This window comes from Hydra vulgaris, chromosome 14 (assembly GCF_038396675.1).
Source record: "Hydra vulgaris chromosome 14, alternate assembly HydraT2T_AEP".
Classification (NCBI taxonomy): domain Eukaryota; kingdom Metazoa; phylum Cnidaria; class Hydrozoa; order Anthoathecata; family Hydridae; genus Hydra; species Hydra vulgaris.
In genome coordinates, this window is record NC_088933.1 from 40,837,134 (window position 1) to 40,851,178 (window position 14,045).

General features: G+C 27.2%; 1 protein-coding gene across 2 annotated transcripts in view; it reads left to right on the plus strand.

Moving 5' to 3' along the window:
• The window catches only part of LOC100200905 (uncharacterized), an 80,678-nt gene extending 68,386 nt beyond the window's left edge, over nt 1-12,292 (plus strand). For both annotated transcript variants that reach the window (XM_065818532.1, XM_065818533.1), the window contains exons 18-24: nt 2,664-2,734; nt 2,830-2,916; nt 7,753-7,836; nt 8,075-8,283; nt 10,698-10,902; nt 11,068-11,193; nt 11,933-12,292. In XM_065818532.1, coding sequence (XP_065674604.1) covers nt 2,664-2,734; nt 2,830-2,916; nt 7,753-7,836; nt 8,075-8,283; nt 10,698-10,902; nt 11,068-11,193; nt 11,933-12,018 — 868 coding nt within the window. In that variant the 3' untranslated portion in view covers nt 12,019-12,292. The remainder of the gene's footprint in view (nt 1-2,663; nt 2,735-2,829; nt 2,917-7,752; nt 7,837-8,074; nt 8,284-10,697; nt 10,903-11,067; nt 11,194-11,932) is intronic.
• The last annotated feature ends 1,753 nt before the right edge of the window (nt 12,293-14,045 follow it).

Sequence of the window (14,045 nt, forward strand, 5' to 3'; positions counted from 1 at the left end):
GTTCCTTCGAAAAGTTGCAAAACAAAAATTATTTAGTATAAATAGGTAAAAACATTACTCTAAATATAATAATCATAAGTATTTACCTTTGGTATTAAAAGATTTCTTTAATTTGCGATTATTTTTTTTAACCTACTTTTTAATACTTTATATTTAATTTTAAAACCAACTTTTAAATACAAACTAGAACTTTTAAATACAAAAAAGATTTGCAAAATTTAAATTTAAATGCGTGTAAACGATTTAACGAAAATTTATTGGCTTCTTAAAACAATTGCGCTTTTTAAGAAATCGTTTATTGGTTACTTTATAAATTCGAAACGAGATATTTTAAAACGAGATTATTTTACTCAAAATAAAATATTTCAACATTTGAAATTAACAAATTAACAAAACTAGTCTAAAATTAAGACTTGAAATGTAATCCGCAAGCCATTTTTAAACCAGGATACTTGAGATTCGGCAAAACCTCATTTCTAACCTTGACACAGTAACTTCAACATTACGCAACTTAAAATTCGAAAAATAAGCTAAAATCGACCTACCCTAATATATATATATATATATATATATATATATATATATATATATATATATATATGTATATAAATATGACCCAGACCACATCAAATATGATAGAATGTTAGATCTAAGCGATTATTGAAGTTCCTTAACCAAGCTATTAAGATGAAATAATGTTTTTTAGTATTAAACAATACCTTTTGCATTAACTTTTTATAATGATAAAAAAAAAATCACATCATTTCTATTCATCCTTTAGGCAGTAGTAAGAAGTGAAAGGATAAATATGATAAGATAAAAATTTTTAAAAGATCATAGGTCTGAACCACCTAAAGAAGAACAAGGAGAAAATGAGCATAAGCTTAGTCAAGAAGTCAAGGTTAGTGGTTAAGGTTATTTGGAAAACAACTCAAAAACTATGGATAAAAGGTTGAGAGGGACAAACATTTTGAGCTTTAGGTCCAGCAGGTTTAGCGATACTAGAGATAAGCCATTTAGTTTAATGACCATTAATACTACCAATAGCAACAATATTTGCAAATGGAATAAGAGTCAATTTAATTAGAAACAATATTAAAAAGAGTTTTGGGAAGAAGAATGGTAAAGAACAAAGAGAGGCATGAATAGGATTAGTATGAGAATTGAAAATTTGTTTTCAACAAATAGTTGCAATAAATACATAGATTTAATTCCCAAGCTAAGCATGTGACTATTGTGGTCTTTGTAAAGATAATAGTCAACCAAATTTGAAAGAAGTTTCACAAAGAGAAAGTAATTCTAGGGAATTTTTCAAGAGTTTTGTAAGATTTTGTGGATAAAAAGTTACTTTAAAGACCATCATGACAACTAACATTTGCAAAAAATATATAAAAATATTTTTTGGTAGTTTTTTATATTTAATAAATGTTTTATGTTTAACATGTTTATAACTTAAATTATTAGAAAGAAACTCACACATAGCACATTATGCAACAAATTATGCATCCCTGCTAAATAACCTAAAGTTTTTTTTAACAATTGGCTTCTTATATGGGTTTTACAATTCTTACCAAAAGTACTAACAGGGACACTAGTCATGCACAAAATTGCACTAATGATACTTTGAACAACTGTTGATATAATCCTCTCTGAGAGCTACCACAGAATTCAGGAAACCTTGCTATTAGTTGCCTTTAGAACCATTATTCTGATTTTTTGAGCTGTACCTATATTAAAAGATAATTGAAAGCATTGCATAACTGCTGCCAAAGAGGCTCAAGCCAAAAACTATGTTTACAGTTAAGAAGACTATTAGATAAAAGAAGGAATGAGAGGCTGGTCAACAGAAATTTTTTTCTTACTAATTAAGTCATTCCCTTAAAGGTCTAATAACAATGTGATTCAGTTTAATTTTGTTCAAAAAAAGTGTTTTTAATGAGAAATGTCTCTAGCTTGTATTTAACCAAGAGCCTCACAGCAGGGGTGAATTTTAATTAAGAGTCAACTTCTCCTGTGGCTTTGCCTAAATAGGTGACTCCACACATCCTACTGACAAGTCAGTAGGACATGTAGCTTTATTTTGACATGCTTGTTCTAGATTAGATGTTACTAGTAGCAGGGTACTTTTGATAATCTTCATCCTGATCTTAACTGAAACATCAAAAGTTATATAAAAGTGACTGACTCTACCAAATGCTTTAGGAAAATCTACAACAACATCATAATGTGACTTCATAGCATGAGTTATTACATTTCGATTAATTGTTTAAACAAGACTTACCAGAAGTAAAACCTTGTTGGTTTGCGTGAAATAAGTTGTTAGAAATTAAGTGTTTAACCATTGCTCAAACACTTTCTTCAAGTTTATCAAATAAAATTTCTTAGTTAGGATTGATTGTTTATTACATTATTGTTTATGATAGATTATCTTAAGTTTTTTTGTATATATTTTTCATTTATGTAAATTTTCTATTTTTACAGTTATATTGCATAATCATTATGTAATCATAGTATAATCTTAATTATATTCATTTTTTTTTTTTTTTTTTCTGTATTTTTGAATTTTCTATGTAAATATTTTCTGCTCAAGTTACTTAAAAAGAAGTTATACTTCAAGCTATATATAAACATATAATATATTCAATCTATATATAAACTTATAGATTTTATTTGGCAACAGACTGGAACAATCTAATCACTGTAGTTGCAAGCATTCAAAATTCTTTAACTAAAGGTATTTATGTTATAGCGTAAAAAATTATTTAAATTCATTAACTTTTAAATTCAACTTTATTTAAATCAAAATAAACAAAAGAAATTTTTTTTAAGTATTTGGAAGCTATTCAGTGGCACAAAATGTCAAACTTCACGATAATGGTGTTTATCTTGGAAAAATGCCTCCATTAAATGATCCATGTATGATTTTTTTATTTTAGTTTGATTTTAATATACTTTTTGATTTTTAATAAACCTAAAATATTGGTCTTATACCATATATATATATATATATATATATATATATATATATATATATATATATATATATATATATATATATATATATATATATATATATATATATATATATATATATATATAAATTAAGTTAGTGTATTCTACTAAAAGAGTGCTCAATGTTCTGAAAGAACAGAGCAATAATAAATTAGCAAAAACACTTATCTAATTTTTGATTACTTCAACACTGTGTTTCACCATCAGTAGGTTCATCAAGAAAAAGATTCTTCATGATGAACCTACTGATGGTGAAACACAGTGTTGAAGTATATATATATATATATATATATATATATATATATATATATATATATATATATATATATATATATATATATATATATATACAGCCCTCGGAATTAGGGTCAGCATTCGGCAATGCCAACCTAATTACCGACTGTTTTTATGTCATATGGTAAGACCGTTGTATCAAATTTAATGCCGACCTCTAAAAGATTGAGGTCGGCAAATTATTGCTGACCTCGCTACTCCTATTTCCAAGGGTTTTATATATATATATACATGCATATATATGTGTGTGTGTATATATATATATATATATATATATATATATATATATATATATATATATATATATATATATATATATATATATATATACCCTTGCATAATCATGCAAAAGTTTTTTTCTATAAATTATTGTTTTAAATCAAGTTATTTTTTTTAAGCAACTATTATAACATAAATCACTAAAATATTAAATGTTATTTATTAAAAATAAGCAATAAAACCTTTTATACCATTAAAAAATATATATACATGGATGGTGTGCAAGCCAAGTGGACTAACCCACTTAAATAAAATTATTGAGGATACAATTTTTTATAACTTTGATATTTTCTTTTAAATTTCAATTCACCTCCCAAAGACCTTAAAGGCCACTACAGTTAAGGAGGCAACTTTAGTTGTGGTTACAGCCTTCTCTCAACTCTGTAACTTCAAAATACGAACCTTAACAAACAAGGCAGCTGCAAAGACAAACAAGTTGAGCGTGGTACTACTAGGGAGGTGGATACCAGGGAGATTAAATTCTATAAATTTTAATATGAATTCTATAATTCTATATATTTGACTCATAAACTGTTGTTTTTTTTTCATTTATTTTTAATTTATATTAAAACAATTGGAAATTGCAAAAAATAAGTGTACTTTCACTTTAAATGGCTTGATGAAGAACAGTTTAAACATTAGTTCAGAAAAAAAAACAGCAAAAACTGGTGTGGTTTGCTGTTATTGTTCTAAAGATTACAAATATGGGAGAAGCTGCCTTGCTCGTAGAGAGTTCTGCTGCATTATTAGTATATTTTTTAGATGCCACCTGCTCATAAATCTGTTCCAGTTTATGAGTATGTGTCAAAGCATTTAAATGAAGCAGGACATCAAAAAACAGCAGACAAAAAGCTGATAAAGCAATCCAGCCTAAAACTAAAATTTGTTTGGTGCTTTATATTGTATATTCTAATTATTTAATAAATTCATCAACTGATTCTGGAAAACTATTTAATAAAATGGTTTTATTTATGGTTTTTGTAATTGGTGATGTAGTTAATGACTTCAATTGAGAACAATTGAATCAAACATCCTTTGATTCAATTGAGAACAATTGAATCAAAGGATGTTTTTTTAACAATCTTTAGATAGCAGCTTTAAATAAATTAATAAAAATAAATAAAAACATTAGAACACCTAAAAAATGAGATTGATATTGCTTTTGCCACTTTGTTTATAATATACCAAACTATTTAAAGTTACACCAAAAAAAATCTTTTCTTATCAAACAGGTAGGATAAAAGAGGCAAAAAAGATAAAAGAGGCAAAAGAGTTTTAGTTTTTTAGCTATTCAGTTAAGACTTTAGAAAGACTTCTCAAGAAGTCTTTCTGAAGTAAATTCATATATATATATATATATATATTCAACTTGTTTCTCCGCCCAGCGGCCTTGTTCGTCAAGGTTCGTGTTTCGGAGTTATAGAGTTGAGAGAGGGTTATAACCACAATTAAGTAGCCTCCTCATCTGTAGTGGCCTTTGGGCCTTAGGGAGGTGAAATAAAATTATAATATATATATATATATATATATATATATATATATATATATATATATATATATATATATATATATATATATATATATATATATATACACACACACACACTCCTAGTCAGCGCTTACGGGGACATGTTTTTTTTGTTCCCATTTTGTTGCTTTTTTTTCTTTTTTCTATACTATATTTATCATAAATACTATAATTTTTTAATTTTTATCATATTTTTATTTTTATTTATACATATTTAAATTAATTTTTTTTATTATAAAAATATGTTTTTTTATTTATTTTTGTTATTTTTATTTATTTATTATATATTATATTTCATTTTTATTTTCATCATTTACAAAAACGATCAATTACAGTAACATAACCATTTAAACCTTGCCATAACCCTAACCTTAAGCCTGACCCTGATGCTGACCCAAACCAAACCCTCAATCGATGTAGCAGCACTCCCTTGCTAGTCAGGTTATTTGATAGTCGATTCTCTTTTCACTTTCTATAAAAGTTGCTTACTGGGACATTTTTTTAACAAAAAAAAACAATGTTTACAGGGACAAAAAATTAACAGGTACACTGTAATGTCCCCGATAGTCGTTTTTTTGTAAAATCTGTCCCCGTAAGTGATACTATAAGTGTATATATATATATATAGTAAAAAATAAAACTACCTGATTTTCACAGCTTTTCACAAGTTTCATGCTATTGCAATCATCAGTTGAAATATAAATATAGTTTTTTCGTTAAATTTCGTTATATAGAATTGGAACTAGTAACAAAAAACTATTGTTACAAGCGCGCGTATGTAATCTTCAGGTTTGTGGTTGCTTAATATAAATTTATTTTTGTGACAACCTTTGGAAATTAATTCTGTTTTTTATTAAGTAGCTCTTCAGCATTTTTATAAAGTAAAACTATTAGTTTTTCATATAAACAAAGTAAACATTTTTTCGTTGTGTTGTTGTAAGCAGGGGCTCTTTTTTTGATAGATCAAGTTAATTCTGGTGTTTCTTTGAGTTTTTTCCTAGCTTCCCAAATATATTTTGAAAGTGGCATTTGAAAGTTTTTTATTTGTAATTGATTGCTTGTGGTTCGCATATCTTATTTTCCACACACCCTTTGATAAACCAATGTATGCTTTGCTGGGTGTGTTTGGGAAAAATGTTATACATTTGTAAATTACGTTTGTTGCTCTACAATATTTGTTTAGCAAGCATGAACTAGAAGTTGCTAAAAGTCTAAAAAAACTTTTACCCTGAGATTTTTTTCATGTCAAAGACCACAATAAATTTGTTGGATAAAAATGTGTAAGTTGCAGACCAGAGAAATCATCATCAAACATTTTACAACTACTTCAGTCAGAAAGATGGACTGTGCTTCTGCAACAATGCGGTCGATCTTTTTAACATTATTGGCATCACATGCCAAACAAGTGAATGTTGTATATTATATAGAAACCACTATCTGTCTATTCCAATGACTTACTCTGTACATCTCAAAGAGAGCTAAACCAGTGTTGAGATGATGCTAAGTGCCTTAAAGTATGTCAATTACAGACAGGAGATCATCAAAGATTTCAAAATAGTGTTATTTTTCTTGGGTCTTCAAGGTAGTTTTTTAATTTTGCTAAGTTCTCTGTGGGCAAGAGTAATGTGAAGTAGAAGCCACTGATAGAATCTCAGAAAGTGCTTATGCCACAACTGCACATCAAGTAAGGTCTCATCAAGCAGTTTGTCTTTTGAGGCACATTTAAAAACCTTTAAGATCTTTTTCCAAAGTTGTTGTGGATTAAGGTTATAGCTTTGTTAGACCACAATTCAAATAAATCATAGAATGTGATACGTTTATCAAGATTCTAATTGGGATGGAGAGAGCAGCCTAGATAGTCACAATCAAGGAAAACATGTTTACTCAGAGGAGACTTTTATCAAAACATATTGAAATTTGAATGTCAAAATCAAGGTCATATAACAAAAACATAATGGGTACTACATTTACAGACTATTTTTATTAAAGTGATTTACTTGCAAATATAGAATATCTACTTATTTCTTAAGCTTTTTTAAGTGATTCTTTTACTGTTTGTTTATTTAATATGCAGTTATTTTTTTACCATACTAAATGAAGGAAAACATGAATTTTTTTATTGTCTCAATAAAAACGACTTTTTTTGTGTGTAGTGGTCGTAATATTAAAGTTTGTGTTCTATATTAAGTTGGGGTAAGTCATAATGGAGGATTAAATACTAAATATATATATAATCTATAATTAATATAAAGAAGCAGCCATATTGACATGCATATCAACTTAACTATATAATGGTCTACAGTTACAATAACAAATATATTGGCCATGCAGATGACATCACCCTAACACTCAATCTAGTTTTTTTCAAAAGTCTTATAACATTAGCAATTGTAACATATCTCTTTATATCCATGGGCAAAAATTGTGCTACGTAGTGTTATTAAACAAATAGTTGAAAAATCAGTTATTTTTCATGATCAGAAAGTTTCTCTTCAAGCACTATTTCTTTAGAAAGAAACATCTCCATATGCTTCATTTTTAGATATTATTGTTACTGACATTTAACCAAAAATATAAAATTAGACTTAATGGTTATTTTAGGTGATAATGTTTTTTTTAATAACGTGATTGATTTTTAGGGGATAATGTTGTTTTTAATAACGTGACTGATTTGAAACTAAAATGGAATTGGAATAACTTATTGTCAAAAATAAAATACGGAGGTTGGTTTTTTTTTGTTTATTTTTTAGAATTAAATTTATAATTATTTGTTATGTTAAATTATGCTATTATATTAATGTATATCTTACAAAATATATAAAATACTAAATATATATAAAAATGAGGTATAAGAAGAATTAAAAAGATGTATGTAGATGTAGGATAAAGAAAACTTTAAATTACAAATACTTTTGTTAATTTTTTTTTTTCAAAATATTAAAATATGTTTTTTTTTCCTAGCATTAAAAGATGCTAATGTTGTTATACTAATTGATGTCTCTACAAGTGATGATCTTGGTATCATGCGTAGATTTTTGTTTAATATTATCAAGCTTTTCCAAGAAAGTGTTTCAACATTCACAGTTGTTGGGTACAGCCAGAGTCCTAATCTTGTATTTGGTACTCGTAAATTTAATAGTGATGTTCAAATTAGGAGATCCTTAGAAAAGGTTTTATTTTTATTTTTATCTGTTGTTTTTTCATTGACTTTTTTAATTTTTTTTTTACTTTATTTGTATCTTTGAAACGCAATATTCAATCACAGGTTTATAAACTTTAAAAGATTTTTTTTATCAACTTCTCAACAATGCAATAAAGCTATAATATTCTCTATAAAAAACTTTTTTTTATCAAACTTCGCATTGTTTTTGCCCTAAGAGAACTTAACTCGTTGTGGCCAAAAACATTAAAACCAATCAAATATATATTCTGAATAAAGTTTTACTAAATATGATAATAATAATAATAACAGTAACAGTATTAATAATATAATAAGAACAATTATATAACAATAACAACAATTATAATAAGTATATTTACTGTGATAAAAATGTAATAACAATAAAAATAATATGAAGAATGATGAAGAGAATTCTAATAAAAAATATTGCAGTTTAAGAAAGAAAATAATAAAAGATATTTAAATTAGTATTATAATATATATATATATATATATATATATATATATATATATATATATATATATATATATATATATATATATATATATATATATATATATATATATATATATATATACATATATATATATATATATATATATATATATATATATATATATATATATATATATAAATATATATATATATACGTAAGTGTATATATATGAATAAAGAAAATGTCTTTATATTATCATGTACAATATTGTATACTTGAAAGAGTGCTCAATAGATAAACTAGAGCTATATAATATATATGTCACTGTTACCCGCAGTACCAGGAATTAGCTAAATGCTAATGTTTATAATATAATTTAATATTGCAACTCTGAGTTTACCTTCCAAAATGCAACTTTCCACTCACTTTCCAAAATGCAACTGTCGAAACAAAGCAGAATGCCCCCTGAATGGTAAGTGCAAATCAACAAATATTTTATATAAATGCATCATCGCAGCAAAAAACCAACCCAGCAAAGTTTATATAGGATTAACGGAAGGTGAGTGGAAAACCAGATACAACAAACACAAATCATCATTCAACAATATTAAATACAAAAATTCGACCGCCCTATCAAACTATGTCTGGGATTTAAAAAACAATTTTAATGAAACCCCTATGCTAACATGGTCTATTCTCAAATCAGTGCCCCCCTACTCAAATATTTCCAAAAGATGCCCACTATGTCTGTATGAGAAATTTACTACTATATCATATCCAAAACCTGAAGAACTGTTAAATAAGAGAACCGAAATTATATCAAAGTGCCGCCACGAAAATAAATTCTTATTAAAAAATTACAAAGCTCGCTACAAACCTGACTAACAACTATAAATAAAAATAACTGTACTAATCTGCTCCATATATCTCTAGGCTAACTAATAAATTACTCACATACACAGCTTTTGTAATATATTTCATAATATTATGTATATTTTTATATCAATTTTAATTCTTATTTTCTTATTTTTATTTTATTATTTTTTAATACACAAATAATACACACTAAGACATAAAAAATATTTTAAACAACATTAAACATATAACTATTTCACAATTATTAGCCAACTAAAAACAAATTAATAATTTTATTAACCTAACTACTAATCAATTTCCGTCCCGTAACGATCTAAAATACAAATATAAACCGTAACGTCCACTAAACAAATCGTAGCAAAATTAAACTTTTACTACTTGCCTGATGATTGTGATAACACATGAAACTCAGAGTTGCAATATTAAATTATATTATAAACATTAGCATTTAGCTAATTCCTGGTACTGCGGGTAACAGTAACATATATATTATATATATATATATATATGCTTTTAATGTAAAAGTAAAACTTTTTAAATTTTCTAGATGTTTTGGTGAGCATAAATGCAGTTTTTTTTTTTTTAACTTGTATTACAAAGTAACAATGGGAAGAAGATACCTTTTTGTGTGTGTGTGTGTGTTGTTATTGTTGCAAAAACCGGTTAATCTTATCTATTAATTCGCTTAGTTCAAATAAAAAATTATTCAAATAATTGCGATTTCTTGGTTTAATTCAATCTTGGTGTTTCTAATTTTTCAAAAAAAAAATTAGAAACACCAAGATCGTCCAACACGGAAATACTCCTTCATCTTGTTTTCCTAATTCATATAACTTGCAATCTTTTAAGTCGTCTGTTAATCGTTATCTTGCTCTATAAATTTCTTCCAGTTACTTCCAACTCTAATAGTGGTTGCTTACAGCCTTGTTGGAAGTGAAGATGTTGAAAAAAAAAATGTTATCTGCGAGCATCAAAATTTTGTTTCCTGATATAATAAATATTGTTTATAATAAATTAAATTCATAAAAAACTTTAGACTTATTTAAAATGTTAATTATAAACAAATTTATTTTATAAATTTATTTTTTAGCTAGAAAGCTCATCTGTGAAAAATCAAAATTGCAACATAGGTTCTGCTTTGGCGTACCTTAAAGATGTTGTTTACAAAAAAATCTTATTGCTAACTACTATGAACAGAATTTTTGGTGTTTTAGTGTCCAGATCTTCTTCATCTGATAATATCTTAGAGTACGCTGATTCTATAAAAGGAGCAGGAATTACCATGGTGACAATAGGTTATAAAATCAATTAAAACTAATTTATTTCAAGTTTGATCGAAATATATTGTCTTTACATTGTATTTTAACTTATATTTACATATATTGAATACATTTGTTTTCTTTTGAATACCAAGAAATATTTTTTACATTTGTCTGGTTATGTAAATTATTATTCTTTAGGTATCGGTCAAAATTATAACGAAGAGGAGTTGAAATTAATTGCAACCAATGGCCAGCTTATTATGCGCAGTTCCATATCTGCGTTGCCTTCATTAATTTATAACCTTCAGTTTAAGTTAGCGATTGGTAAGAGTTTTGTTAACAATTGTAATAAACCGGTTTCGGTGAAGGAAGTGATGTAGTGATAGTGCGCTCGCTCCGTTAGCGTTAAGTTCCAAGTTTAATTCCCACCACGTCGCTAACAGTTTTAGAAAACGTGTCAAATTTGTTTTTCCGCTCAGCAGTCATGTTCATTATATCTGTTTCGGAGTTGACAAAATGACGTAGCAACATTTCAATTATACGCCTAAACTTGTATTTTATTTTTATAAGATTATTCTACTTATAAAATTGCAATAATGCAATGAATGAATGAACCACGACATTTTAGCTTTATACCTAAAATCCACGTCATCTGTTCGATTCGATTATTTTTGGTTGAAAAACATTTTAGAAACTCTAATTAATTGAAAAAATGTTCCTTACTAAAATCAAAATCTCTGAAATAAAAAGAAATAAAATTTGAAATTTATATTCAAAAATATGAGTCAAAATCAAAAGTATTTTAGGATCCTTACATGTATATACATGTAAGGATTCTAAAATATTGATTTTGCCTCGTATATATAAATCATACATAAAAAATAATAATTATTATATTAATAAAAAAAAAAAAGATTTATACAAATTTAATTTTTTATTTTTATTTTTTTACATATTTAAAAAACTTTTTAGAAGCTATAGTTGTTTAAAAAAATTAAGTTAATTTGTTAATATTTTTTATTTAATGAAGAAAAAATGTTGATGTTTTGATTTTTTCTTTCAGCAATGAACGTACCAAAAAATTTAACAGCTATTAATCAAGCGACGCTTGTTAGAAGTGTTGAACAAAAATTTGCTTTACTGAACTAAACGAATTTCAGTCGTTTCCGATAATAATAGATGATGAAACATTGTTTGGCAAAATATGGAATGTATTTGCTTTACTGAACTAAACGAATTTTATTCGTTTATCATTAACGTTTCCGCTAATGATAGATGAGGAAACATTGCTTGGCAAAATAAGCGGATCGTCAACAATGGAATTAAATTTCGATTAAAATCTGACATTAAATATCGTGATTTTTATGATTATGTAAATATTGCTTATGTAAATTCTTTATCAATAATATTTTTTTATAATTTATGATTCATATCCTCTCATGTCACTTGATCACTTGAAGCTTGCAGTTGAATTAGCCCAGCTGTTTCTTTTTTTAAAAGTATTAGAGAGTTATTTAGTCTGTATACTTCTCCAATTCCAACACACGTACAAAACTTAAAGTTCAAATATGTTATTCAAAACAGCAAAAAGTTTATGTAATAAGTTTTTCGTGGTCATTTTGCCTACTGTTTGCTAAGGTACTTCTATACAATTAAACAACTTATTTCTTAAAATACGATAATTACTAATATAGTTAACATAAATTACAAATTTAGGTCGAATGAAGACAAAATGAAATAAATTTTTTTTTTTAATCAATCCTAATAAAAAGTTGTTGTTTTGTTTTTAAACATCTTCGCTTCCAACAAGGCTGCAAGCAACCACAAATTAAAGTTGGAAGTTACTGGAAGAGAAAAGATGAAAATTGTAGAGCAAGATAACGATTGACAGACGACTTAAAGGATGGCAAATTATATTAATCAGGAAAGCAAGATGAAGGAAACGAATTCCAAAGACCTGATGTTCGAGGAAAAAACTAGACGAATCAGAGTTTTTGGAGCACTTAGGAACACAGTCACAGAAAAAAGATGAGACTTAATTGAATGACGAGTAACACGAGAATAAATTTTAGTAGATGGCACAAGAAACGCTAGCTCTTTAGAGCAGTGCCCATTATAGTATTTGTAGAAAAGAGAAAGAGAAGCAACATTACGACGATGTGGTAATGGTTGGAGGTTGGCTGCAAGAGCAGTTCCAACTTCGTTTACAATGCGTTTTTGCACCTTGTCTAAAAGAGAAAGGGCATCATTAGAAGATCCGCACTAGTATGGCAACAGTATTCCATACAAGGCCGGATTTGAGATTAATAGAGATAAAGAATAGAATCCGAAGTAAGAAAGTGACGAGCTTCATAAAGAGATGCAACCTTAGCAGATGCTAATTTTACAACTGATCAGATATATGGTTTTCAAAAAAGATTGAAAGTAAGAGTTAATCAAAGAAGATGAAGAGTAGATGACTCATCGAGTACATCACCGTTCATAAATATAGGAAGATCTAAATTATTGCGATAACGATTGGCTGAAAAAAAATTGAGTTTTATCTGTATTGAAGTTCACCATCCACTGTGAGTCCCATGCTGTAGTAAAACTGAGATCCTTTTCAAGCTTAAATGCCCCCTCCAAGCAATCAGAGGATGTTGGTTTCTTATCACGACAAGAATAAATGGTACCATCATCAGCAAACAATACCACCTTAGATGTGAGAATATCTGGAAGATCGTTAATGTAAATTAAAAAGAGTATAGGGCCAAGGATAGAACCTTGAGGAACCCCTGAAGTTACAGAATAAGAAAAAGAGTGCTGTCCATCGAGGACAACTTTTATACTACAATTGGAAAGGAAGGATTCAATAATCTTATAGATGTTACCAGATACACCGTAAGAAGAAAGCTTATCGAGAAGACCAGCATATCAAACTTTATCTGAAGCTTTAGAAATATTAAGAGCGATAGCCTTAACCTCACCACCTTTATCTCATCCACGATAAAACCTATCATTTATTACTGTTAGCAAATCAGCTGTAGAATGACAAGATCGAAATTCATATTGATGGTCAGAAAGTAAGTTATTAGATTCAAGATGAGAAATTAAGTGTTTGTTAATTAAAGATTCAAAAACCTTGCTTTTGATGGGAAGAAGACTAATGGGGCGGTAGTTAGACAAATCAGATCGCT